The sequence below is a fragment of the Drosophila obscura genome, unplaced genomic scaffold (genome assembly GCF_018151105.1).
Source record: "Drosophila obscura isolate BZ-5 IFL unplaced genomic scaffold, ASM1815110v1 contig_192, whole genome shotgun sequence".
Classification (NCBI taxonomy): Eukaryota; Metazoa; Arthropoda; class Insecta; order Diptera; family Drosophilidae; genus Drosophila; species Drosophila obscura.
Window position 1 is genome coordinate 274113 of NW_024542781.1, and position 24946 is coordinate 299058.

At 44.7% G+C, this 24946-nt stretch overlaps 2 protein-coding genes across 3 annotated transcripts; both read right to left on the bottom strand.

Annotated features, from left to right (window-relative positions):
* Positions 1-1239: 1239 nt before the first annotated feature.
* On the bottom strand, positions 1240-2733 carry LOC111076149 (putative odorant receptor 83c). Its single transcript, XM_022369817.2, has 4 exons — positions 1931-2733; positions 1680-1869; positions 1462-1617; positions 1240-1398 (listed from the first exon to the last, which is right to left on the bottom strand). Exons 1-4 carry the CDS (start codon positions 2731-2733, stop codon positions 1345-1347), a joined length of 1203 nt encoding a protein of 400 aa, XP_022225509.2. The 3' UTR covers positions 1240-1344.
* A 9833-nt stretch (positions 2734-12566) lies between these two features.
* On the bottom strand, positions 12567-24782 carry LOC111076154 (protein obstructor-E). 2 transcript variants are annotated; one of them, XM_022369829.2, is made up of 5 exons: positions 24612-24782; positions 17820-18029; positions 17556-17744; positions 17276-17486; positions 12567-13123 (listed from the first exon to the last, which is right to left on the bottom strand). In XM_022369829.2, exons 1-5 carry the CDS (start codon positions 24652-24654, stop codon positions 13069-13071), a joined length of 708 nt encoding a protein of 235 aa, XP_022225521.1. In that variant the 5' UTR covers positions 24655-24782; the 3' UTR covers positions 12567-13068. The 2 variants fall into 2 exon arrangements, with proteins under 2 accessions (XP_022225521.1, XP_022225519.1); XM_022369827.2 differs by lacking the exon at positions 12567-13123 and adding an exon at positions 16200-16910.
* Positions 24783-24946: the final 164 nt, after the last annotated feature.

Consider the following 24946-nt stretch of genomic DNA (forward strand, 5'->3'; position numbering starts at 1 on the left):
AGTGTACAGCTGACGGCATATTTAACTAGTCATAGTCGCATTTTCGAAGGGGTGGCAATGCCAAAAATTAAGTATGGAAATCTGCCCATAGTTTAGTGCTTACATCCAGACCCAAGTTATCGGGGTACGATTATTAACGACACATATCCGCGCTCTTTGTGGAATTTAATGGACAAATTTCTGGAAATCGGCACTGAGATTAGAATTTAATAGAAATACACACAATGGGGTTGAAAGTTATGGGTTGTAGATCTCTTTGCTGGAATATTAAAATATTTTACCAATTTCCCGCTTGTTGAAATTAAATTTTGCTCAACTTTCGAATGGCTTTCGGTGTTACGATCATTGGGGCATAAATAAATAAACAAAACTCAACCCCTTGCGGCCATTATTTAGCATACTCGTAATTAAATAGCTCATGGAAAATAAGTAAATTATGGAATGTGAAATGCTCGTAAATTTCCCGCTTGTTGCGTTTGTTTCGCATCCGAAAGGTCGTTGAGTGCGTTGTCCAAACTGTTGCTCTCGCACTGCTCCTGCTCCTGCTCCTGCTCCTGCTCTGGCTCCTGCTCCTGTTCCTTCCGCCGCTTATGCTGACCTTCCTGACTGTTGATTTTATTAAAATCATTACGCTTTTTATGTTCATTGGACAGGGGCAATAACAGCAACAGCAAAAACAACAGCACACTTGATTACTACTGCATTATTATAACGTTACAATAATGATTATTATTTTTTATCCCAGCGTCCAAGCAGCAGCGTCCCAACCACATTTATAAAATGCGCATTAATCATGGCCTGGCCGGGGCTATTAATGTCTGGCTGGCTTGCCAAACAGCAAGAACCGGACCATTTCAAAAATAAATTAAATTTTTATGCGTATATGCGAAATATATTAAATGTTTTGTGCATAAGAACTGCCTCTTAATGAGACGCACAATTAATGCATTCGAGTCAGGGGGCCTCTACTATAAGCCCAATGCCATAAATTCAGCAGTGTGCGTTGGTAATTAGTGGCCAAGGTTAATGTGCAGCAGGGGGCGCTTCGCTTCCTTTATCCCGCCCCGATCCCGGAATCCTGGCAGGCAGGCAACGAGCTCATCATGGTCGAGGTGCTTTTAGCCATTTTCCAAATATGCATAACCGAAAAAAAGTTAAATCCTATTCTGAAAGTGTTTCAAACTTGGATTAACTTAAACTTTTTTTTTTAATGGAAATCATTCTGCCATTACCATGGATAAATACTTAAATATGTGCCACTGAAAGGTGCCCATGGCCTAGGAATTATATTAATTTAATAAAAAGTGATTTAATATAAGGAAAGTGGAGTCCAGTGCTTGCTTTCTAAGTGCGATTCTGCATCATCATCATGGAGAGGCTGTAAATGAGTTTTATTATCTGCAAGACAAAAGGCAAACAAATTGCATTAGCTGCACTCTCGGTAGCTTGTCCCCGACTTGCCTGCAGGGCAGTTCTCACGGACAACGGCAGGATGCCAAGGAGTTTAATGCTCTGCGGATTCTGTGCCTCTCGCAGCATCGGGTTCAACAGTTTGCGCTGGCTGCAGCTAAGTTCCTGCCAGGCCACACTACAAATGGTCTCGTAGACCTGGTCGTACTGTGAAATATAAATAGAAATTTGGTGGATAGGATCCAGAATATATAAATACCAGTACTAACTGCAAATTCAATTTTGGTGCCCAGCAGGCAATAGACAGACATGCTGTAGGCTGAGACCAAAAAGTATATGGCCGATGGCATGTGAAAGCTGTTCAGTATGATGCAAAAGCTGAGCATCACCGCCACGGCCATAGACAGCACCTGGGTGGCGATCAGATCATGGTAGAGTTCGTTCACAGTGCGGCAGTAGCTGGAGCAGAAATATATGAGTAATTTGTATGCCAATCTATCTATCGATTTTCTGTGCCTACTCCGTGAATAGCTGATGCCACTTGATCACATCCAATAGCAGCTCCTGTCGCTCTTCCTCTCCTGTTATGTGCGCACCCACACTAAACAAAGTCCTGGCTTCGGCCTTTCGGTCCAGAGCAGCATTAAGGGCATCAACCTTGAGCTGTAGAATATCCGCAAACGCCAAGATCTGAGTGAGACCGAGAAGGACAAACAAATCGCCCGCATAGAAGCCGCAGCCAGCTACACCGATTGTCACCAGCTGGATGAGATAGGTGATCGAGTAGCAAAGGTTTCTCTCCAGCGGTAGTCCAGGGATCTGATACTGCATCACAGTGACCCGAGTGCCATCGTACAGGAGCATTGCCATCGGAAGGATCGTCATTAGCAAAAACGTGGCCATATATCCGTGGCGTATACCTCGCATTAGGCCCAGCAATCGATCGATGTTCATGTCCAGCGTTCGGCCATGTACATCGGATTTTTTCTCGTACTCCTCGTAAATGTTACGGGCAAAGAATGTGAGTCTCCGCATGGTCCGCTGCTTCAGCAGGCAGGTTAAGAACTTTCCCAAGCCATGGAACAGGCCTCCGAACATCAGACTGGCCTTCAGGCTCACCCGCCAGTCGCCGCCATTGTCGACCATCGAGAAAATGGTGAAGCCCGTATAGTTGACAATTGCAAAGGTTGTGGTCCAGGTGCGATAATTGAACTGCACTTTGGGAGCCAGCACATCAACGCCCAACAGATTGGTCCAAACGTTAATGTCTTGGGTTAGCTCGCGAAAGCGCTTGGATGGATTCACTGCCACAGGACTACTCATGGTGTAATAATCGTAACTAAAGGATACGTCCAGAGCTTGCGCTTATATAGTAAAAAATATACATTTGTTGTGGCTGTAATCCACTGGAAATGCACTGCAATTATCCATCCACATTACTGGATAATTATCATTTGCAGCGATATTAAACAGAAATGGAAATTGATTTTTTAATCGTAGCAATTTCGCATAAATAACTGAATATTTTTCTAGTGGCTGGTGTCTAATTTAATCTAAGCTATGCATCCATATTAAATGGGAGCTACGATTCAGGACCAGCACTCATTGTTGCTCAACAAAGGGGAATGCAAGAAAGCAAAAAGAATGAAAGAATGGAAGAAAGACTATTTCGCTTTGGGTTATCCAACCACCCAATAATAATACCTACAGTATAGTTTACGTTGCCTTTGTTCCCACACTCCACACTATCAGTCTGCTTTTTCGCTACCCATTTCATACACAATTATTCGCCTTTGTTTCGAGACTCTTTCGATAGCATTCATCATACGCACTGTTGTCTAATACACTTCATAGTGCGGAACGTTATTAGTCACCGCCCGGTGAAGGCGGCCCTCTCATTCTCTCATTCTCCTCTGCTGCTGTTTCATTGTGTGCCCTTTGTTATTAATTTCCAAGCTATAAATTTTACTTTGCCACATTTCTAAAGGCCAATCCCCAGTAAAACTACTCACTTGTACTTGTAGTTTACCCGTGCCTAAGCCCGGGGCGGTGACTCAAGGGCGGGGGTGATGTGATAGGGCCGGGCGGGTCGGGACGGGCCTCACCTCACCTTTTGCACGCTCCAACAGCTTTCGGTTTTTGTCTGCGGTATTTTGTTATTCTGGCCGATCCAGCAGCTCCGCTCCGCCCTTCCATCTGCTGCATCTTTTGTTTATGCCTCACAATGGCCTGCCGCAGGTTTTTACTGCCTGCCATTGTGTGAGTGCTTCTGTGTCCGTGTGTTTGTGTGAGCCTTTCCCTTCGTATTTTTTTTTTCTCTCTCCTGCCTATAAAATGCAATGGAATTTCATATTGTGCGAGTATATCGGCATCAACATAATGCTTTCGTATAATATTCTCAGGCATTTTTGCGTTGCGGCACGTAAAAAATGCAAGCTATACACACACACACACATCGTTACATATGCTCTTTCGGAATGCGTGTCTGTGTGTGTGTGTGTGTGTGTTTGATGTTTAATCAATTGAAAATGCGAGTGCCATTGATGGGTCTCCAGCCCCAGTCTCAGCCTCATAGCTACCCCAGATAGGCCCACGAAAACCCCGCGCATCAAGTCAATTGTCTGCCTGACATGCTGCATAACATGCCACTGCGGATGTGGAACCCTTAGCCGATGTCAGAACCGAAGCCAGGGTCGGATCACCACTGTTCCTGCTTGACTTCCGCATCGCCCTGGCGGCTGTTTGCCCAGCACAAACTGCAGTCAAGGCAGCGTCGGCAATCTTAAGACGCGCTACTGCTGCTGCTGCTGCTGCTGCTCCCCGTATAGAAAAACATTAGCAAGATTGCAAGGTGCGTGTGCGGCTTTCGTTCGGATCTTGTTGCATGCCGCCTGCCGCCCACCTTTACTTACTTCCGTATTGAAAGGGAATTGAACGCTCGACTGGCAGCCCCGGCTGCCTTTGGTGCCTGATGCCTTTGACGCCTTGCCGCCTTGCCGCATGAATGGTACAAAGAGGAATAAAAATTACAATATTGCCGCTGCTGCCGACGACCACGATTCAATGTGGGAATGGAAGGCAAACAACAGACACACCAACAGCAGCAACAAAAACATCCTCACGCACACACTTGCACAGAAACACAGAGAGAGAGAGGAAGGAAAGGAAAGGAAGAATGCCTCAAGCTGCCATTGGAGCTATTCATGTGTGTGTGTGTGTGTGAGTGTTTCTTGTATTGAAACTTCCTTTAATGGCTTCCGGTTATCATTATTGGCACAACGTATTGTCCGTTCCCAACTCTTGCTCGGCTTTTCTCGACTTTCCTCTGCTCTGCTCTGCGCTACTCTCTCATGGCTGCGTGTCTATAAAGATTAAACGCATTGTTCTTTGTTGATTCTTTTCGTCATGCAAAGAAATTAATATTCGCAATCCATTATCTTTTCTAATAGCCCACATAACGCCGCAGACACCAGCACACCAGCAGACTCACATGTTCGCCTGAGTATAAAGAAGCAGATTTAATAACCTTAATGGCCAGCTTAAAGCCTTAAAGAGACTCTAAACCTTTGACCAAAACCCGAGCCAGGGTAAACGTAGTCCTACACCCCAACACCCCCCTCCCAAATGCATAATCAATCAATCGAACGCTTTAAGCTCCTGACTAATATGCACCAAAAAGGGCCGAGGCAGGGCAATCTTTTAAAGTGTCTCCCCGCATTCACACAGGCATACACATGAACACAAACACACACATTGATAGATTAGCAACAGCCACACAAGAACAGACTCAAGCCGTACTGGGCCGTCATTGTCATTCGCTTCGGCTAATGATGACAAATTTTTTATGGGCATTATGAGCGCTAGGGCCGGACCAGAGCGTATACGCTGCGCTGACTTGGAGCGTGTGGGGGATTGGTAATGGGTGAGCGGGGCTGGGGAGGCTGGCACTAGGCATAGAATGGCTGTCTGCTCCGCCCCTGCAGAACTCACCGAAACCCTTGGTCAGGCAGTGCTCTTTATTAATTTGACAGCATCAACAGGAGCTGCCTGACTTGGCACGCTAATGATTGAAATGAACTCCTCCGTGACAGAGGACTGCGACGGCAGCGGCAGCGGCAACTCCGGCAAAAGCCAGCGTCGTCCGATGTAACGCCTACCATCTAACCAGGGCGTCCCGTGCCCGTGCCCGGTCCCGGCAGCAGCTTGATTGATGGTTATCACTCACTGGACGGAGAGAGCCACTACAAGGACGTCAGATTAAATGCTGTAGGTGTGTCATAACTTTTTTCTCAGCGCCTGGGATGGCACAGTGGAGATCCCCTCTATGGCTGTCTCCATTGTTGTATTGCTCTTTTGTTGGGTGTTTTGGGCACTTGTCATCCCTTGACACAAATGCCGCACCCAGACGCCGCTAAGTATGCAAAAGTGAAGCGCAATCCAAAAATATATCTGCCATGTCACTGGCGAAAAGAAAAAGGAAGCCATGCAAAATAAACCGCCATTGGTCATGTTTGAAAGCAAATAAGGCCAATTAACAAATGCAAATGTGCAATATATTTTTTACTGTTTTCTCTATTTAAAACAAAAAAAAGAAGGAAAAAGAACAAATTAAATGAATTACCGAAACGGGGAGCGAGATCCCAATCCAATCCAATTCCAATCCCAGTCCCTTTCCAGAGTTAAATCGATGCTGAACTATTATAATTGAACAATTAAGAAAAACCCACTTCATTCAGCTGTACGTTTTCCTCCCCCATCCTCCTACACCTCCCCCATCCAACAGAACATGTAATGTTCTGGCAATTGTGGCAGGTGTGAGAGGTCGGAAATCATCCACCTGCCACCAAACTTTTCACTCACTAAAGTACCGAAATCTCATACAATTGTAGGCCACAAATGTTTCCAGAGGCAGCACACAGCCACAGCTGCCGCACCAGCAGCCAAGTCTATTTTATGACTCGGTAGCTGCTAACGAAAGAGAAAATGTACCCCCAGCAAGAGAGAAAATATAGAGAGCACATATAGAACTCACTCATTGAGAGAAAATCGCGACTTCCAGTGAAACCTTCATTTAAGGGAAATTTACTCTTCCTTCGTTGGGAAATTCCTGCTGAATGGAAGTATAAGAGTCGAAAGGAAAACCCACTCAAAGTAGGGAAAAAAGAGAGAATGATTTTTCGTGGGCAATTTTCATTTTACGATTTGAAAATGGGCTAACGGCCTGAAAGTGGAATTCGTAAATTGCACTTGTTGCCAGAGATTTAAGATGGAAGTTTACGCAATCATATAAAAGGATGACAGTGGGCAGGGCGCAATGGTAAATCTGGTTGTCAGGTGTCACATTTAAGTAACTGATTTCAGGACATTTGCGAATATTTCTAGCAATTATTTAATTTACATTGATGGGCCAGTGCCACCACCCCCCATATATTGTATGTAGTCGTGTGTACCCAAGGAGAACAGAACCCATAAGGCCGGACGATGGTTCGGCAGAACGGAAACGGAAAAAATGAGATTTATGACGTGTACAATGGGATGTCGGATGGGCAGGTGAAAGGCAGGGTGGCATGGTGGCAGTTTGGCAGGACGGCAGGCACTTATAAATAAAAGTATGTGTGTACATACCATAAATGCTGGGTGAATTATTAAAATAAAAGTGAAACGGAAACGTAACAAAGGTTCGGCGGCAGCATTTATGACAGGAAAACGCGAAACGCAACACAAAGAGATTGCTGTGGCACGCATCTAAAACGAGATATGCCACGCCGGAAATAAGCCCACCATACACACAAACCAAAACACAAACGCACACACGCACACGAACATACACATACACACGTATAATATTTACGCACTGCCAAATCAAGATCCCCTATAAGTAGGCTTCATTTGCCAAGCAAACGATGTCTCGAAAAAATAACAAAATATTTGGAGTGTAGCAAAAATAATGTAGCCAGGGGAGTCTTTTGCGCTGTGCTCTATATTAGATAAATACACATATGAATACGCTTTAAGCTGGATAAAGAATATGTTTGATGGGTGAAATGGGTATCGATGGTAATCTGATGAACATATTGTTTCCAACCTGATCGGCATGACTTGGTCTTGGGTTATCAATATCCTGTATAGTTCCTTCTTTCGGACAAACCATTAATAGACTTCCTGCCGAAGGGTATGAACTAACTATTTTATGGTTCCACTGCTTCTTTCTGGCCCAAGTTAAATACAAATGTATGCATGTAAACAAGCGCCTACTTAAGCAACCTGCTACGCCCTGCTCAATCTCTCCCTCTCACCAATCAAACCCGCCCCTTCCCCCCTGTGTGTTAATGTTCATTCAAGCGATCAAAATCAAGTCGACTACGGCTAATGCTACGCACATTTCTGGGGTATTTTTTTTTTTGTATTTTTGTATTTTCTGTTGCTGCTGCCCGATCCTACCCGTCGATGGCCCAAGCAGCCTGTGTGAACTTTTGCTTGTTACGCGCAATTCGCCTCGACAACCGTACTAGCAACGAAACAAGAACGGAAGGCTGAATTCCACAACCGAGGCTTTAGATACTCTTGAATAGTCATTTGATCCAGTCATTTGTTTTAGCCTAATTACGACTAAGCTACGGTTGGATTGTTGCTCCACGATATTCGATACTCGTTTTGCAAACACTTGAAGCCATTAACGAAACCCTTTTGCCGCTTCGAACGATGTAGGCATGGCAAACCATCTGGTCAAAACTAAGGGACCCTCTGCTAAGGTAACAAAAACAAAAAAACAAAAACCAAACGAGAAAATCTAATAGCAAGCAGTGAGGTTGTCGGTTCGCTTTTGATTTTATATGTGCAGGCATTTCTGTTTGTTTTTGCCACTCGTCTGCGTCCTCAGCCTCGTCTCTGGAGCTGTTGGCTTTCGTTTTTTAAGGTCGTTTACAGCAAACATTTATTTTTCCTGGGGATGTATAGCGGAAGAAAAGCTGGGGCAAAACGCTGGAAATGTATGTTATTATTATGGGGCATGTTGTTAACTACCCATACGCAAAACGCACTTTTTTTTCTGCTCTGTTTTCGGGCTTGGGCATAAAGCGGATTTGTGAAATCGCTTGGAAAAAATATAATCAAAATTGTTTTCAAATGACTTACAATTGCTGTGGCATGTGGGCGTGGATGAAGCGGAACGGGACCTGCACCCCCAGAGAGAGAGAGAGGGAGAGAGAGAAGCGGGGAATGTAATTATGCGTCTGGGCCTGGGGTGTCAACTGTCAGCCAATCGCCGTAACTTAAGCCACGCATTTGCCGCTGACAACTGGAAAAATTGCCGTTTTTATGGCCCCAGTTTCTAGGCACGGGGACCGAGACCTGGACCCAGACCCATCGGTCTGGCTGACCCCCGGAATGTGGCAATCGTGGTCGCCTCGACTATTTTCGGTATGCGTTAAGTTAATAGCTAAAGCGGAGAAATGCCAGCGGGACCTGTGCTATTGTTAGTCCGAGTCCTCTCGCAATTACTTTGTGGTCCATTATTTGCCAGATGACCAAGCGAAGCGAAGCGCTCTGCTTACGCATTGTGGGCCCGAGTAAATAAAATAATGGTGGATACACTTCTGGGATCATTAAGGTCCCCTGCACTCAATGCAGAGTTGTAAGTTGATCAAAATTCTTCTATGGATTATATTTGTATGACATCCCTTACTTGTATTTGCGAGTTTCTAGCGGTCTGCATCGTCTTGCTATTTGGCCCGTTCTCGCAGCGTTGCTTGTCAGTTTCAATATTTTATGATAGCCTCCATTGAACTCTCCATGAAGAGCACATAAATTCACCAAAACGTAGCCAATGCTGGAGCCACGACCATCGCGTGTATCGCTCCTTGAGAGACCGCCCAACAATGCAGCAAAATGTTGTAGAAAAATGCCATATCCCCCCCCACAAGTAGTGCTCGCATAAAGAGCGGAGAAGACAAAAAACTACGTACACATCATCATTGTCAATTGCCGGATGTGGTGGATGGGTATAGGAAGAATGGGTCGAATAGGTCGATTGGGGAGAGTGGCGACCAAGCGAGCAATCGCTGCTGCTGTATTCATTGTTGCCACGTAATTGCATTTCGCTATCGCAGATATTTATAGCTCCACTCGGTCAAGAGCAGCTCCGGCAGTGGCCATACTTTGGCAGCAACAGATTTTTCCGAGCAAATGCGGTCAACCGCAAAAGCGCAGCAGCCACGGTGGCTACAGCAGCACCAGCACCAGCAGCAGCAACAGCAACAGCAAACCAGCAATGGCAATGGCAACGGCCACGGCAGCAACAGCATCGCCAAAGTCGTTACAAGGATAAGGGCGTTAGAGCGCATTGCATGTTGTTGCTTGCAGCAGTTGTTGCTGTTGCTATTGCTGTTGCTCTTGCTGGGCATTAGTCCTGGCCAGGCAAATAAAAATAAGCAATGCCTGGACCCGGCTTCGCGTCGTTGTCATGAAGCACATTGAACACCGAACAACCCCACACCCAGAGCGCCGAACATTGTCATTGCATTCCGCGCACCACAAATCTAAGGAGCAGGAGCAGGAGCAGTGAAGGAGGCCCCTTGAGCAAGGACTTGCAGCGACATCCACAGCCATACACTTTTTTTTGCCTGCTGCTGCTGCTGCCACTTATTCGGAAAAGTACTTGCCGATGGTGCCGCATTAGTGGCTCGCTTAACAATGGCCAGAGGAAGCCAATTTTTATTGAATCAAGCCGGGCCTGGCTTTGATGACCAATGACTAAGATGACTTGAGCGGACAGCCAAGTCCTGCCAGACTTCGATAAGCTTGGCTGGAGGAGGAGGCAGCTATGATATGCTAAGATGAAAATCTTTAAAATTATTATCTGAACCAGGTTCAGATATTTTTAGTTACAACAGCACTTAAAGTACGAACCGGTTTATATTCCATTTATAAACTTTATGTTGAGTTTGCTATACAAATGTGTATTTATTTCCATTTACAGGTGCTTTCAAAAGTTATTGACTCTGAGCCGGTGTAAGGAAAAAGTTTGTGCTTTTTTTTTTTGCTGCTTCAGACTCAACTGATTGACTCTGAATATCCGTTTATGTTTACTTTTAATATGAATAAATGAATGGACTGCACTTATCTTGATTACCCTGCCCCACATCCAGCTATACGCGCAGTTTATTCTCGATTCTATAGTTTTGTTTTCTATATTCCTCTTTGGATGTTTGAAATGAAAATGTGACCTCTGCTTGTTGGCCACCACAAGCGACTATTGGCGTATAAATTTGGCACACACTTACACAGATACACCAGATACTCGGACACGCAGACATGTAAATGTTATTGCTAGCATAATTTTCTTTGCTGCCATTTGCCGTGTATTGCTGCTGCTATTGCCTCTGCCACTGCCTCTGCCCCTGCTGCACTGGCAGTGCTGCTCCTTCTGCTGCTGGCCGTGTTTTGCTTTGTTGTTGCAGTTGCAGTTGCAGTTTTTGCACGTTATACGAGCCATTTGCAGCAGCAACTACATGCGACTGCATTGCGGCAGTTGTTGTTGCTGGATGGTGTCCTGTGCGCCGCCCCAAGCCGAGGCCCAGAGTCCTTGTTGGTGTCGGAGTTGGAGTAATTGCCATCACGTCGCTGCCAGGAAAGGCCGGTCTAGTCAAGGCAAGACAGCACCGGAACGGAATGGAACGGAACGGAACTGTCCGCATCAGGAGGGGGGGCTTAGGTAGAAATATTCTAAAAATAACAATGCATAATTTACGTCTGGGCAGGTCCACAACTAATGTAGCAGCAGCTGGCAATGGAGAAAAATGCAACTGCCATCTGCCTAAATAATAAATAAAAAGGGGTATGTGAGAGAGTTGGCTGGTGGCAGTGGCAATGGTGAGGCTGAGGCTGAGGTTGCCCAACTGGTCGGTGGCTCATGTTGCAAGTTGTTGTTGCTGCCACTACCATTGCCATTGTCATTAGCCGTTGGGCAAATAATTTACTTTACCACATTTACTTCGATAACTAACCATTGTGTTGTTGTTGTTGCTACTGCTGCTGCTGCTGCTCTGACTCTGGCTCCTGCTCTTGTTTTGTGGCCCTGCTCTGTGTCTCTGTGTTTCTGTGTCTATGGCGCCTGGCCGCCATTGTGACCACACACACACAGACAGACACCCAGGGACCGACAGATACATATTGAGTGTACACCAATGTCCATGCTTCTGGGTGTGTGTGTGTGTGTGTGTGGCGGGAGAGTTTGGTGGACTGTGTTCCACTTATTGATTTCAATTAACATGCAACAGCATGTCTTCTCGTTGCATAGTTGCAGGCTGGCAGGCTGCAACATTCATTTGTCCTTTGTCCCTAACTGTGTGTATATCTCACACTCTGCTCCTTCGATGCTTTTCAATCTTTCCATTGGCTAATGTTGCACATGTGCGTCGTTATAGTTTGCCTTTTGCCCCCTGCTGTCCGATAAATGCTACCGACTGCCTGCTGCCTGCTGCCGATTGCTCTCCATGTGTCCTTTGTCTGCCGCTTCCATTGTTGCAGGAAGCTCCAACTCCGATGGCCGGCTTTTAAATAATTATCAATTTTGTGTGTTTGTATGTACATATATTTTGTATTTCTAAGTTTATTTACTTGTTTTTGGGTTTAAGGCATTTTCTTGCTATTTGTTTGGCAAACAGTGCGTATGCGTGTTGTGTTTTGCGGTCAGCCATCTGAATTGTTGCTCCAGCTACTGCTACGGCAGTTGTTGTTGTTGCATAGTAAATTGGGGAAAAGAAATTGTGGATATCTGCCCAGAAGCCAGTCCTGTGCGACTGTGTGTGTTTCATGCGGACCTAATGAAAAATCCGATCCATTTGATTAAAATATACGAGTCCAATGCGTATACACATCGATTGTTTCCCAGATTAGCAATGAAATACTTACTCTTTACCTACATACCAGTGCAGAAGTACACAACAACAAAAAACAAGGCACTTTATTTAAGTTTTTCATGCAAATTTATATGCAAACTTAAAGCTAAACTGAATCTCTATTTATGTACAATACATTGAAGTTATAATAGCGTGAGGGGTATGTATGCGGTTTCTGAGTATTTAGTTAAATAAGTTAAATTTGACTTCTGTGTGGCCACTGTGGTAAATGTGAAATTCGCGGAACTCCTGTCGGTGCTCGCTCATCAAATGCTTTTGGCGAACTTCAGTGGACCATAAGGCTTCCGCTCAACGGGCAGATTCAGATTTGGAACCAGAGCAAAATGTAATTGACTACGGGGTCAAGCGTTCTTTACTTTGTGGCTTCCACTTAAATGTGGCGGAGGCCTCGACTATTTCTTCATTGGGTTACTGGGTAGGTCTAGGACTGGTGTGTGTTTGTGCTCAGTCTTTAAAGTCAACTGTACGATTTTTGTATATTCTGTGTGCATACTTTACGCTTGTGGCATGTCTCTCTGTGTATGTGTGTGTGTTTGTGTCTGTGTGTCAGTGTGTGAGTGTGTGTGTGGCAAGCATTTTAAGCCCACTGTTATTGTGGTTTCCTCCTGATCCATCCTTTGCTACGGGCTGATGCTCCTTTTGTCGCCTCTCGCCTGCCTGGCATTGACTTTCAGGCCTCAACCTCTCTGTGACTTACATTCTGGTGTGTGTTGGTGTTTCTGTACGAGAGCTCGTATTTTTAAAAGCCCAATTTTTTCAGGGCCTTCAGGTCTACATCGCCATAGTAATCCTCGCTGTAAAAGGAGAAACAGGAAGTATTAAATAAATATAAATTCCTTGCTTTACGAGTACAACACTCAAAAGGGAAGTTTCTCTCTCTCTCTCTCTATCTGGCCTGGCTCTGATTTGTTTAATTAAATTGTTTTGTCTCTTGCCAGTCACGCTCTGAGGAATTTTTCGTGATGAGTACGAGTAGATGTGAGTGCGGTGTGTGGAGTCAGGACTTGGTTAACAAGTCCACAAAATGTGATTAGGTAGCGAAAAGAATTTTTCCTTCATGATATATTTTTCTGCGAGCAACTTCTGTTTAATTTTGTTCCCTTTTTTTTTTCTTTGTTTGGTTGTCGTGAGGGCTAGCCCTTGGTTTGTGTTGTAAATTGACAAAGGAAATATTTATTAAAACCGTAATTAAAAATAATATTGTTAAAATCTTGTTACGAGCAGTGGACGAGCGAGGGCTGGAGGGGCGCTGGCAGGGTGTACACAAGGATTTGTGGCCTGGCCAGATAAAATGGAATAGCGAAAGCGAGAGCACAAAAGCAACAGGACGTCAAGGATTAAAAGACGCTAGCTGGTTGGGCTGCCTTCTGGCCGCAATAACAACATTATCAGCGAACAACAAATTGCCTTTAAAGCGCAGAGAACAAGGACAAGTACGACGCCGAAGCACGCCTCATGCTGCAGGACATGGCCATACGAGTATATGTATGGAGCCCCATTCCCATTCTCAATTCCAGCCCCAATCCCAGCTCTAGTCTCTGCCCCATACTCGTCCGCTTCCGCGGCTCAGCTTCATATAAAATGCGCGCTGTGTGTGCGACTCTGGCCAGCGAATGACAAAAAGCGCAAGGCTATTAAATTAAATTAAATGGAATTGACCAAAAACCAAGGACAACGCTCTGGGCCCCGACTTGGTCTTGGACTTGGGCGATGGCGATGGCTGTTGAGAAGTCACCACCATAAATGTTGCGGCTTATTCCCGGGAGTGATGAAGATGCGAATGATGATGAGGGAGCAGGAGGAGCCCTAACTAGGATGGCCCTGAGGATTGGGAGCTAGCTGCAAAATATGGCCCCTGTTTAGTAGACCGTAATTGTTTTTCTTTTATTTACGTTCCAGTTTGGGATCTCTTGGCCAACTTTGAGCACTCTACTTCAGTGTGCCACTCTGCCGCCTGCCCCCTGCCCCTGTGCCCTACTGAATACTCGTATTGACAAGCAGTTGCCGGCTCATAACTTTTGGCCACAGTTGGAGTTGGAGTCGGAGGCAGCAACCTGCGTTCTAGTTTTATGTGCTTTCTGGGCGTTTATTTCGTCATTAAAATTAATTAGAGTCAAAATGTTAAAGGGATTATATTGCTTATCAGGGGCGGGGTGGCATAGAGACAGCTTGGCTTTTATCCACCAGAGTTACTGCTCCGCCCAGAGTCAGTCAGCGTCAGAGTCAGTTGGTCTATCCAGTGTCTGCCCTTCTGTAGTCGCTGGCCAGCCAGCCAGTGCTCGTGTTCTGGCTTGGACAGTTGTGTAACTTTGTTTTCTGTTTAATCATTTCTGTTTATAAGATACTTTTATGTGCATTGCATTTGACGACTTCCCTACGCTTGGATTTTTTTTCTGCCAACCTCAGCCACAAACATAATCAGAGCTAACAGGAAACCAAAGGATTTGACCCTTGGAAGCGGAAGCAACGCTGCCAACAACTTTTAATTGAAGATTGCATTCTTGGTGCAGAAGCTTGCCACAACCAACAACCAGTAGCAGCATTCTAAAGGTTATTTAAGTAAAAGAAGACATCCAGCGGTTGCTCTCTGACTGGGTGGCGAAGTGGCATTAAGAGCTGAGCCCGCAGCAACGTCAAACTGAATGGTTGCAAGCGACTTTATGCTCATATTTGCCCCAAAATTCGAGAGCTCTTTACGCGGCTTTTCTATACCAAAAAGAGCTTAAGAGACACACACATACACAAAGCCATACACATGCACATACACAGACACACTCACATACATTCATAGACACACACAGGACACACAGGACACAGCAGAAAATGTCCTTTAGCAGCCGAAGAGCAGCGACAACTTGTGCCTTGAGTTTGTATAGTTTTATAATTTTTATTTAATTAGTTTTAAAACTTTTTCCCAGAGTTGTATGTGTGTGAGCGAGCCATAAATGCACACAAGCACAGGTTCACCCATACAAACAAGAGTACATACACACACACTTACACACACATACACTGAGACATTCGCATACCCTTTCTGGCAATGCCGAGCAGCGAACGTTAAAGTTGCCAGCTTTTATGAGTTAGTTCGGGACGAAGCCATGCCCATGCCCTTGCCCCAGCCCCTACCCAACTAGCCCCCTTCCCTTTCTTTATGGAGGTGCCAGTGTCCTTTCTAGGGCTCTCTTTTCTCTTTAACCATTGCTTCCCTCTTCGGTCGTGTATTTTTGTGTGTGTGTGTGTGCCTGAGTGTTTCTGGTTCTGCCTGCAATTGTGTTGATAATTTGAAAATTCATTTAAAGTTTTTGTATCGCGTTTTTGTTTATAGAATCTAATGAATAATTAACAAAGTTCTTGTGCATTTGAAAAGACGTCAGCGGCGACATTGGCAAAGACTTCCTGGTCGCTCCCGAATGCCAGCCAACTTTTCATTTGCGGCAAATATGGCTGTGCGCTCTTGCCCTTGCTGGCTGGCTGACTGGCTGGCTGGCTGCGTCGAAAAGTTTCATGTTTACTTATTATTTACAAACTCTAACGACAAGTCGGCCAGAAAAAATATTTCAAAAAAATCTTCAGCACACACACACACACACAAAAGTACAGTCATAGACCGCAAATTATAAATAATTTACGAGAAATTCTATTTCGATGGAAACATTTTTGGTTTGAGGAGCGCACTTTAAGTTGTAGTCGGCCGCTGTGAAATTTTGTGGCTTTACTAATGGATCAGTAAATGATACGTTAAATGATTTAAGGAAACGGTGAGATATTAGAGACTTTTCTATGAGAAAGTTCTACCATGATCGAAAATGTTCAATTACCCAAACGAGATTTTTGTTTTTGTTTTTTTTTATATATATTTTTTGTTTTTCATTTTTATGTATAAAATAAAATTATAAGCTTATAAACAAGGATCACTTAAATGTACAAATCTCTAAATTTTACGCTTCATTTTGAAAGGATTCTTTCATTCCTCGATGTTCTTTTCTATTTGTTTTTGTTTTGTTAATTCTTTCGGTCGCACATTTCAAAATTTTTGTGAAAAATTTCGTTGACCCTAAATATTTGAGTTGAAATTTTGATGTCTCGATATTTACGGTTCAGCATTTAATGAAAACAGAAAACATAAAGAGATAGCAAATGATTTGACTCAGAAATTTTGGGGGGAAATTGATGCGAAAGGAAAGAGAGTCATAAATTAGAAACAAAAAAAATAGAATTTAAGGGGGAGAAGTACGAAAATGGCAGGCCAATAGATCTGATGCGATTTGGAATTAGGACTTGAGGCTGGCTGAGTATTCTTTTTGTGATGTGAGTGGATAGGAGAGGGGACAGGGGGGTGGAAATGTGGAAAATTGGGCATTGATCTTGTTGTATTGTAGTTGTAATTGATGTTGTTCTTGGTTGTAGTTGTAGTTGCTGTTGTTTAGTTATTATTGTTGTTGTTGTTATTATGTTTATGAGGAGGTGGTGGAGGCAGCTTTGGTTTTGGGCGGGCTCTTCTTGCGACCTTCACTGTTCAATCCAGCTAGAAGCTCGCTCTTGCGGATGCTCTTCAAATCCAGATCGCCGTAGTAGTCTTCGCTGTAATTGTAAAGGTAAAGGACCAAGGTAAAGAGATATGTCAGAATAGGCCAAGAGATATGGATATGGATATGTGATCTGTATGCAGTGGGTAAGGTGAGTGAGTGAGTGAGTGATTTAGTGACTGAGTACAGTGAGTAAAGTGAGAGTGAGTGAAGAGTGAATGTTCAGACAGAGTCAAAGGTGGAGGGGGGGGGTGTCGGGTGTAGAGAGTGAGGAGAATGTGGGGTGTAGAGTGTCGAGTATCGAGTATCGAGTGGTGCAAGCGTGGCCAGAAATCTCAAACTCAAACAGCGCTCCCAAAGCAAAACAAATCAAAACCAGGTGCTAGCCTAAGAGGATATTTCTGTAGTGTCAACACTTACCAGCCGGGAACATCCTCGGGATCCTCGCAGTTGCCAGTGCCGTCACTGTCGCCGATCTTGAACACAGTGCCAATGGGGCAGCCATATTCGCGAGCAACTCCCTCCAGGCAGATGTAGTACTTGCGGCAGTCCTCGGGATGGGCGTGGCGCGAGAAAGAGCCAGCATTCGCAATCTCACCGGCAGCGGGGCATGCAAAGCCATTGGCAACCTCTGCAAAGGTGAATCGATTTTTCTATTTAGTAATCCCCGCTTCAAAGCGTAAAGAAATCATTTGCTCACCTTCGTTCTTGCACTCAGGCACCTGGTCGGCCCACATGCAGACGCGGGCATCGCGATCGTAGGCCAGACCGGGTGAGCACTGGTATCTGGAGGGTTCGCCGTTCCAGCAGTTCCAGAACACATCGCACTTGTTCTCATCGGGGAAGATGCCGTACAGGCGGGAACAGTGTGGAGTGGTGATTGGGGGTTCTTTAATATTAATTTGTAGATTTTAGCCGATTAGTTTTCGTCTGGTTGATACCCGAACTTATTTGTCAAACTTACCCAGCTCTGTGCGCTCGCCGCACTCAACATTGTGCAGATAGTCGCAGTTCTCGGTGAGGTATTTGGAGTCTGTGGCATCGAAGGCTAGGCCGTTGCCGCAGGTCTTCAGCTCGGAGACACCGTTGTCGCACTTCCAGTATTTGTCGCAGGAGGCATCGTGTGGGTAGAATCCGAAGTCATCGGGACATTTAAAGCTCTGTTGGGCCGCAGCTGAAATGCATATGGAATCCCATGAGTACACTCGAAAATTCTACTAATTTCCATTCTTTTGTTAGAAAGATAGTCAAATATTTAACCCGAGCACACGGCGCACTCGTCACTCATGTCGTCTGCTCGGACTTGTGGGCTGTAAATGACCCCAAAGTGTCCATGCAGTGCAGTGGAAAGGGGAAATGGGGAAGTTCAGACATTGTTCCAACAATTTTACGTATCAAACAGATGCAGACACATATCCATGAGGCCTGGCTATTGTCATTATGAGGGCGAAGATGATGATGACGACGCCGACGATGGGCCCCAGCCATTTGTCATCTTGCCCAAAAGGCATTCACTTTAAAAAGTCTGAAGTCTGGCAGAGAGACAGGGAGACGACGGTTGCCAATAAATTTCGAAGGCAACTTTCAGCAGAGACGCAGACACAGACACACACGGATTGTTGACAGCTCAGGGCCAACTGCATTTACTTTTGCTTCGTATTATATTTTTTTGCCTGTCTTTTTGGATATGAAATTACACCGAACCCTGGGACCAGAGAGTTGAAGCACCTGAAACGCGCCACCAAGGACTTATCGTGGCTCCATCCCCAACCGTGCGTGCTCTTTCTTCCTCCCTCTCTCTCTCTCTCCCTGAGTTGCTCTCTCATTATCTGTATCTCTGTGGCAGCTCGAGCTCAATGCAACCGCAGAGCGTAACGAACTAAATTGCATTTGTACAACTAACTAATGCGGTATTTGTCGGTACTGAAATTTATTTTCTATGGATGCGAAAATCAAATGGCAGCAGTCAAAAAATAATTACCGACATGTAGTCTGGCATTGAAAAGAATTCCTGACAAAATGAACAAAATATCCCCCACCCCCTCCCCTGACTGTCCTGTGCTGTCCCGACCCATGCCCCATGTGTGATAATCTAATTGCGAAGCCACAGCGTTGCGGTCACGTTTCATTTCCAATGTTCAATCAGAAGTGAGCATCAATTGGCTGAGCCGTGGGCCTGCACATGGTAATGCTCCCCGGGAGGCATCAAAGGACTGGGCCCACCGCATGAATGCAACAATTGAATGGGTCAAAAAGGAAATCATAGAAAAATCAACTGATTCGCCGGCCTGCTCACACACCTGCATAAACAACAGGCAATATTCATTTTGTGTGTAAACTAATCAAATATCAAATTTTAGATACATTTACGTACGCAGTACGCGATCACTGCTGCCAGACGCTGCCCGTTGGGTGAACACACACGACGGGCGAATAAATCAAAACTGTGGCATCGATAAAATTATACATAGAGTTTAATTAAAAACTGTTATTTTCGCTTCGTATTTATTTGTACCGAATAAATGCTGTTTTGCCATATACATACATACATACATATGTATGGTTGTAGGCTTACTCAGTCATTTAGCCGGTCCGACCGCTGTCCTCTACCGAACGAGAGCAAGCAGAGCAGTGATTGTTTATTCGCTTTGCATTTGTTTATTGTAATTTTGTTAATTACGCAGTTTGTTCGTGTTCGTATCGAATTTTCATGAAATTTAAATGGGCAATTAATAGCTTGATCCGAAGTTTTGATTTAATTTACAAATTTCAAGGAATTTTATTTTTATATTTCGCCTTAGCTTTTGGAATCTTTTGAAGCCAGCAAATCAATTAGCCAGGAATTTATGGTTCGAGCCAGCAGCCAGACATTCCCAAGCACTTAGCTGAGCAACATTCACCAAGCTAACGTTGGCTACAATAATTTAGTTTGGCCAACGTGTACATACATGGCCGTTGGCTGTGAGCTGCATCTGTAACTGTGCGGAAAAAGTGCAATCTAACAGAAGTGCCACAATGCGACCAGCGGCAGTAGCAGAGCAGCAGAGTAGCAGAGCAGCATTGTTGCCAGCCACAGGAACGGACCGCAGCCGCGGCCCTAATGCGTTCGCACACCTGCCCAGGCTGATGATTGTGCATTTGCCATTGTACGAGTGCGAATAGCAGAAATACACATACATATTTTGTATGTGCTTTGTCGCGCTTGGTAAGTACCACATGTTATCTAAACAATTACGTATTCCTCAGCACCTGGCCCACGGTGCGAATGTGCAATATGCTTTCCAAGCCTAATGTTGCTAAATACCGAAGACGGTACTGAAAATCGAAACAGTCGAAATAGAAGACCCAAGATATTTCTGGTTATATCATCAAGCATCTTGGTCTAGCTCAGTTGACATGACATAATATCTCACATCTATATTCGTATTAAGTGGGAGCCCACAGAAGCTGTTGGCTCAACGAAAACGAAAGCAAAAGCAAAGGCATATTCTAGCCCACATTCTGGCTTAGTGGTGAGAACCGGTTTAGCTGGATTCTAGACCAACTACTAACCCACTCTGGCCAGGCCGGTGTCTTTTGTTCTCGCCGTTGGAAGGCGGGGCTGGGCCGCAGACGGTACAACCGGCACACCTTTGGAACGGCATGCGAGTCTCTTAAACTACACTACTGGTCTGCACACTCACCACGTGATTCGATATCGAATTATTTATAAGCTAGTTAGACAGATTGCCTGGTGTTGCATGCTATTTTATTTTATTTAATTTAATTTAATTTACTGTTTTGCAATAATTGTTTTATCTATCAATGCCGCTCGCTTAATTACATTTTTTGCTCCTTTTTGCGCAAACAATGTGGAAGGATGGAAGGATCCTCTGCAGCTAAATACTCGTAGGTGTCTGTCTGTATTGAATATCTCTGCATGTGTTTGTGCATTTAAATAATGAATTTTTATTGACATTTCAACAGTTCAACCGACATTTGTATTGGTCTTTTTGGTTGATTGCGCACCATTAGCCCAACCCTCCCGCTGTCATTGTTGTTTATCATTTGTACATCCGCTCGTCCATTAACATAATCATTTAATTAACCAAAAATGTACACAACAGTCACACAAGTTACAAACTTTATTAAGTAGCTCTATCAAAAGCGGAAAAAAACATTATACGCACTCTGATATACATATAATGAAATTAATTTATGTTTCTCTTAAATGACAGACACTGTCAAGATGCAAATGTACTCGTTGCAAAAACAAATAAATTCATAATTTAAAATTAACAAATGAATGCGTTGGCGTTGGCAATTTGCAAATTGTAAACATTTTCAATAATTCAATGCGATATTTTATAATTAGATGCGAATGAATACACCATACAATAAAGCTGTCTCAATCCGGATATCGATTCACATTTGCTTCTTTTCTAACTCAGGGCACAAACATCTCCTCGTTGTGGCCTTCTGTCTATCTACATACAATCTTTATCTCCTCTGACAAGTGTGGGGACGGGGCTGCAGTATGTCGCCTTGCGAGAAAATATCATGACAAATGATGACAAATTTTCATTGCATGCCGCCCAACTCAGTTGTCAAGCAATAAATATGAGTATCAACCGGCAACGGAGCATTGAACCCATCATGGAATGGCTGACCGGAAGGGGTTTGGGGGGAAGAAGCGGAGGCGTCGTCAGCCTTTGGCATTCCAGCAAACAAAATTCTGAAGCATTATGAAGGACCTCTGTTTCTGGCCTCATCCACATTATGGCCACCTTAGGTGGGGCCCATAATCGCCTCTACCGACCGAGTTGCAATCACAGGTGGGAGCCCTCTACTCTGGTTCACCCCTTGCAGCAAGGTGTTTTTGTCTGTTTGGTGGCACTTGTAAGTACAAGTATGTATCTATCATTTGCCTGTGGCAAATTCTCAGTGGTTGTTGCTGGTGTACCAACGTTTATTTTTATCGTTGTTGGTATTGTTGTCTGGCCGTGCCACGTCTGCCAGCGCCAAGACATTGCCGCCATATAAATCAAGAAAATTGCTGACATTTAAGCACGTTTCGTTAGAGTTTTAGCCCCAGCCTGCTGGCCCCAGCCTGGACGGGGCTGAGGCTTGGTATTTACTTAGCAGCACCAACAACAGTCGAGCATTTCCTCCAAGTGTTGCTGCTGTTGTTGGCTTTTTCCCAAAAACAGTTTTTGCATACAGCGCAGACAACATCGTAATGATATTTAAATATTTACCTACACTGTTGCCGGCATGCCCCGTATGTAGGTTAATCTGCGTTTCAATTGCTTGTCTATTGTTTGTCTATGGCTCTTGTGGGTTTTTTTCAGAGCCGAAGAGTCGATGGTTGAGTGCTGAGTGGAGAGTGCCAAAAGCCGCCGCATGTGCGTCATTCATTCCCAGCCCAATCTCCAATAGTTTTGGCTTGTCATATATTGAGCAATAAATCCGTTTAGCCAAAGAATGCGTCTTAAGCGATTTGGTGGGCTTTCCGCAGCAATACATACATTTACTATAGTAACACAGAGTTTCTTTTTTTTCAAATTTAACGCATCGACGATGCAGCATTTGAAAATTGATTTGCAACATTCGACGGGCGAGTCAGTCAGTCCTCGTGCCGGGCTGTACCGTGCCGTGGCCCACCAAAAGTGGCATGCAAATTGAGTTTTAAAAGCGTTGGCTTTCCTTGTTGCTTGCCCCACCATAAATCACCATAGATAGCCGTGGCAACAGTGTTTGAGTGTGTGTGCTAGTGTGTGTTTGTGCTGCCCTAATGCAACCTATACAATATCCCTCTGCCTGCCACCCGATTCCCTTTCACCAGCATGTCTGCTGCGGCCCTTTTCATTTGATTTTGTTGCCACAAAATAAAAACTTTTGAAGCGTGACTCGCTGCTGCTATTGGTACGGGCCGGGCATCACTGTCTGTATCTGTGTGCCCGTGCCCTGCTGCCTGCTGGATGGTGTGTGGTGTGTGGCAATAGCGAAATGGCAAAATTTATATTGTATGTCTTTTGCCACATTCTTTTTTTACCGCCGCTGCGGTTGGTGTTAGTTTTCGATACCAAACCGCAGCAGCAGCAGCAGGAGCAGCAAATGCAACACGAGAAAAATAAAATAACCAAAAGTCACAGCACAACGCAACAAAATGCGGAAATTTATTGTGTTTTGTGTGTTAGTGTATGTACGTGTGTGTGTGTGTGATTTTCGCGGCATTTGTCGGAAATCTTTGGAACACTTAAATTGTTTATCGCCGTGATTAGCAGGCTTGTTGCAACTTTGCCACTTAGGAGAAATACATATGTGGCTGTAGCTGTGGCTGTTTGCCTTTCGAGCTTTTCCAGCATTCAAGCCGAACAAGTGCACAAATGAGCGTGTGCTATTGCATAATTAATGCCAACTTGAACTTGACAATGTGCCGAACCGCACCGCACACGCACTGGCATCACGGGCAGTTATCAAAATGGGCCCATTAAACATTTATGTTTGGGTACGTTGTTAAGTTTAATAACTCTCAAATTGTTGGTAATTAAAATCGAGCAGTGAAATTGCTTTGTGGCCATGCACGACTTGGCTCAAATGCATGGCACGCAATTTGCAAAAATTTTAGGTTGAATAACCAAAAAGCGATTGGGCTTCGAAACGGGTTTTTTTATTTTTGCGGCCATGCGGGGAGCGGCTGTTGCGGCGTAGTTAAGATTCCTGGGCCTAGCCCGGCCCAGCCCGGCCCAGCCCGGCTTCTGCTTATCTCCCCCATTAGCTTTGTCTCGTAAACATCTTTTTTTTGTGGCGATTATGGAGGAGTCTGAAAAGCATTTCAATGTCAATGTCAAAATTGAGCGAGTTAGTCAACGATTCGCCAATTTTAATGCGCGTGACCAAGACCACACCTCGTAGTTTGTAGTTTGATGGAAACTACAATTTGAATTGAAACTTTTTGTGTGCTTCAGTTTCGAGACGAGGTTGGTGTTAGATAACCAGACAGGGCAGGCTTGCAACTCAAATCTTAATATCATTTGCACAGGCATTACGCCAGCAACATCAATGGCAGCAACGTCAGCAGCAGCAGAATTGGTTGCAAAACTGAGCTGCAACGAAGCCGAACCAGCGATCGTCTCTGTTGTAACTTCTCCCACTTTTTTAAGGCGTCGTCGATGAGGTAATGAAATCGAGGCAAACCAATAGATACTCATTTGAGATAGAGATACACAGATACCGATAGTGGCACAGCCGCAGGTACGCTCCCCATTTCTGTGTGTATATCCGTAACTTTATCTCAGTATCTTTGTGTGTAACTAGGCACGGAAAATGCAAGCTAACGTGTCGGGTTCGAGTTCGGTCTCTGGCACGGTCTCCGACTGGGGTTTGGCTATTTTGGCCGCTTGCTCAATTACATTTCCCTCTGGTTTTGCTTTTCATTTTCATTTCTATTGCTTTTTGGCGTTTGCTTTTGGCTTTTGCTGTGCCCCCTGCGACTCCGCGGGTAAAATGGGAGCAGCAGCCAAATGGGAGATAGTTGATTTACTCGTTGCACAAGCAGAGCTTAACATTAAAACACTCTCGATTTGTACACTTTTCATCACTGCTGCTGCTGCTGCCGTTGATGCTGATGCCGATGTCTGCTTCGAGTGTCCTTCGTGTTGCGCAAGCGGAAAAACTGTATGCTGCATGACGTATGCTGTATTTTCCCTCAGCTTTCCTTCTTTCTTTCTTTCTTTTTGTTTCTCATTTGAAATAGCTAGCAAAAGATACATACCGGCTCCGAATAATGCAACAAATACAACGAAAAACTTCTTCATTTTGCGATCGATTTCGGGGTTTGGCTCTTTCTGTGTGTTTATATAAACTTGTTGTTGCTGCTGCTGGCGACGAGACGTAACCGCACTTGAAAAAATGTATGTGACAGCGGGACCGAACGACTTGGACTGTGTGTGGCTGCCTGGCTGGTGCGGGAGCTTTTTATACCGCTGCGCATGCGCGCCCGCCGCGAACAATCCAGACGTTGGCGTCGGCAGAGCAGTGGACTAGCAGACAAGCAGGCAAGCAGACTAGCAGCAGCAGCAGCAGCAGAGCAGAAGCAGCGGCTGAGGC

What these genes read in the sequence shown, in the direction of transcription:
- LOC111076149 (XM_022369817.2), bottom strand. Translation starts at nt 2,733, where the DNA reads ATGAGTAGTCCTGTGGCAGTGAATCCATCCAAGCGCTTTCGCGAGCTA. An exon ending in TGGCATCAGCTATTCACGGA is followed by an intron (nt 1,870 to 1,930) that starts GTAGGCACAGAA and finishes TTTCTGCTCCAG; the next exon opens with CTACTGCCGCACTGTGAACG. An exon ending in CCGTGAGAACTGCCCTGCAG is followed by an intron (nt 1,399 to 1,461) that starts GCAAGTCGGGGA and finishes TTTGTCTTGCAG; the next exon opens with ATAATAAAACTCATTTACAG.
- LOC111076154 (XM_022369827.2), bottom strand. Translation starts at nt 24,654, where the DNA reads ATGAAGAAGTTTTTCGTTGTATTTGTTGCATTATTCGGAGCCG. An exon ending in TGTTGCATTATTCGGAGCCG is followed by an intron (nt 18,030 to 24,611) that starts GTATGTATCTTT and finishes TATGCATTTCAG; the next exon opens with CTGCGGCCCAACAGAGCTTT. An exon ending in GCCTGAGTGCAAGAACGAAG is followed by an intron (nt 17,487 to 17,555) that starts GTGAGCAAATGA and finishes TCACCTTTGCAG; the next exon opens with AGGTTGCCAATGGCTTTGCA.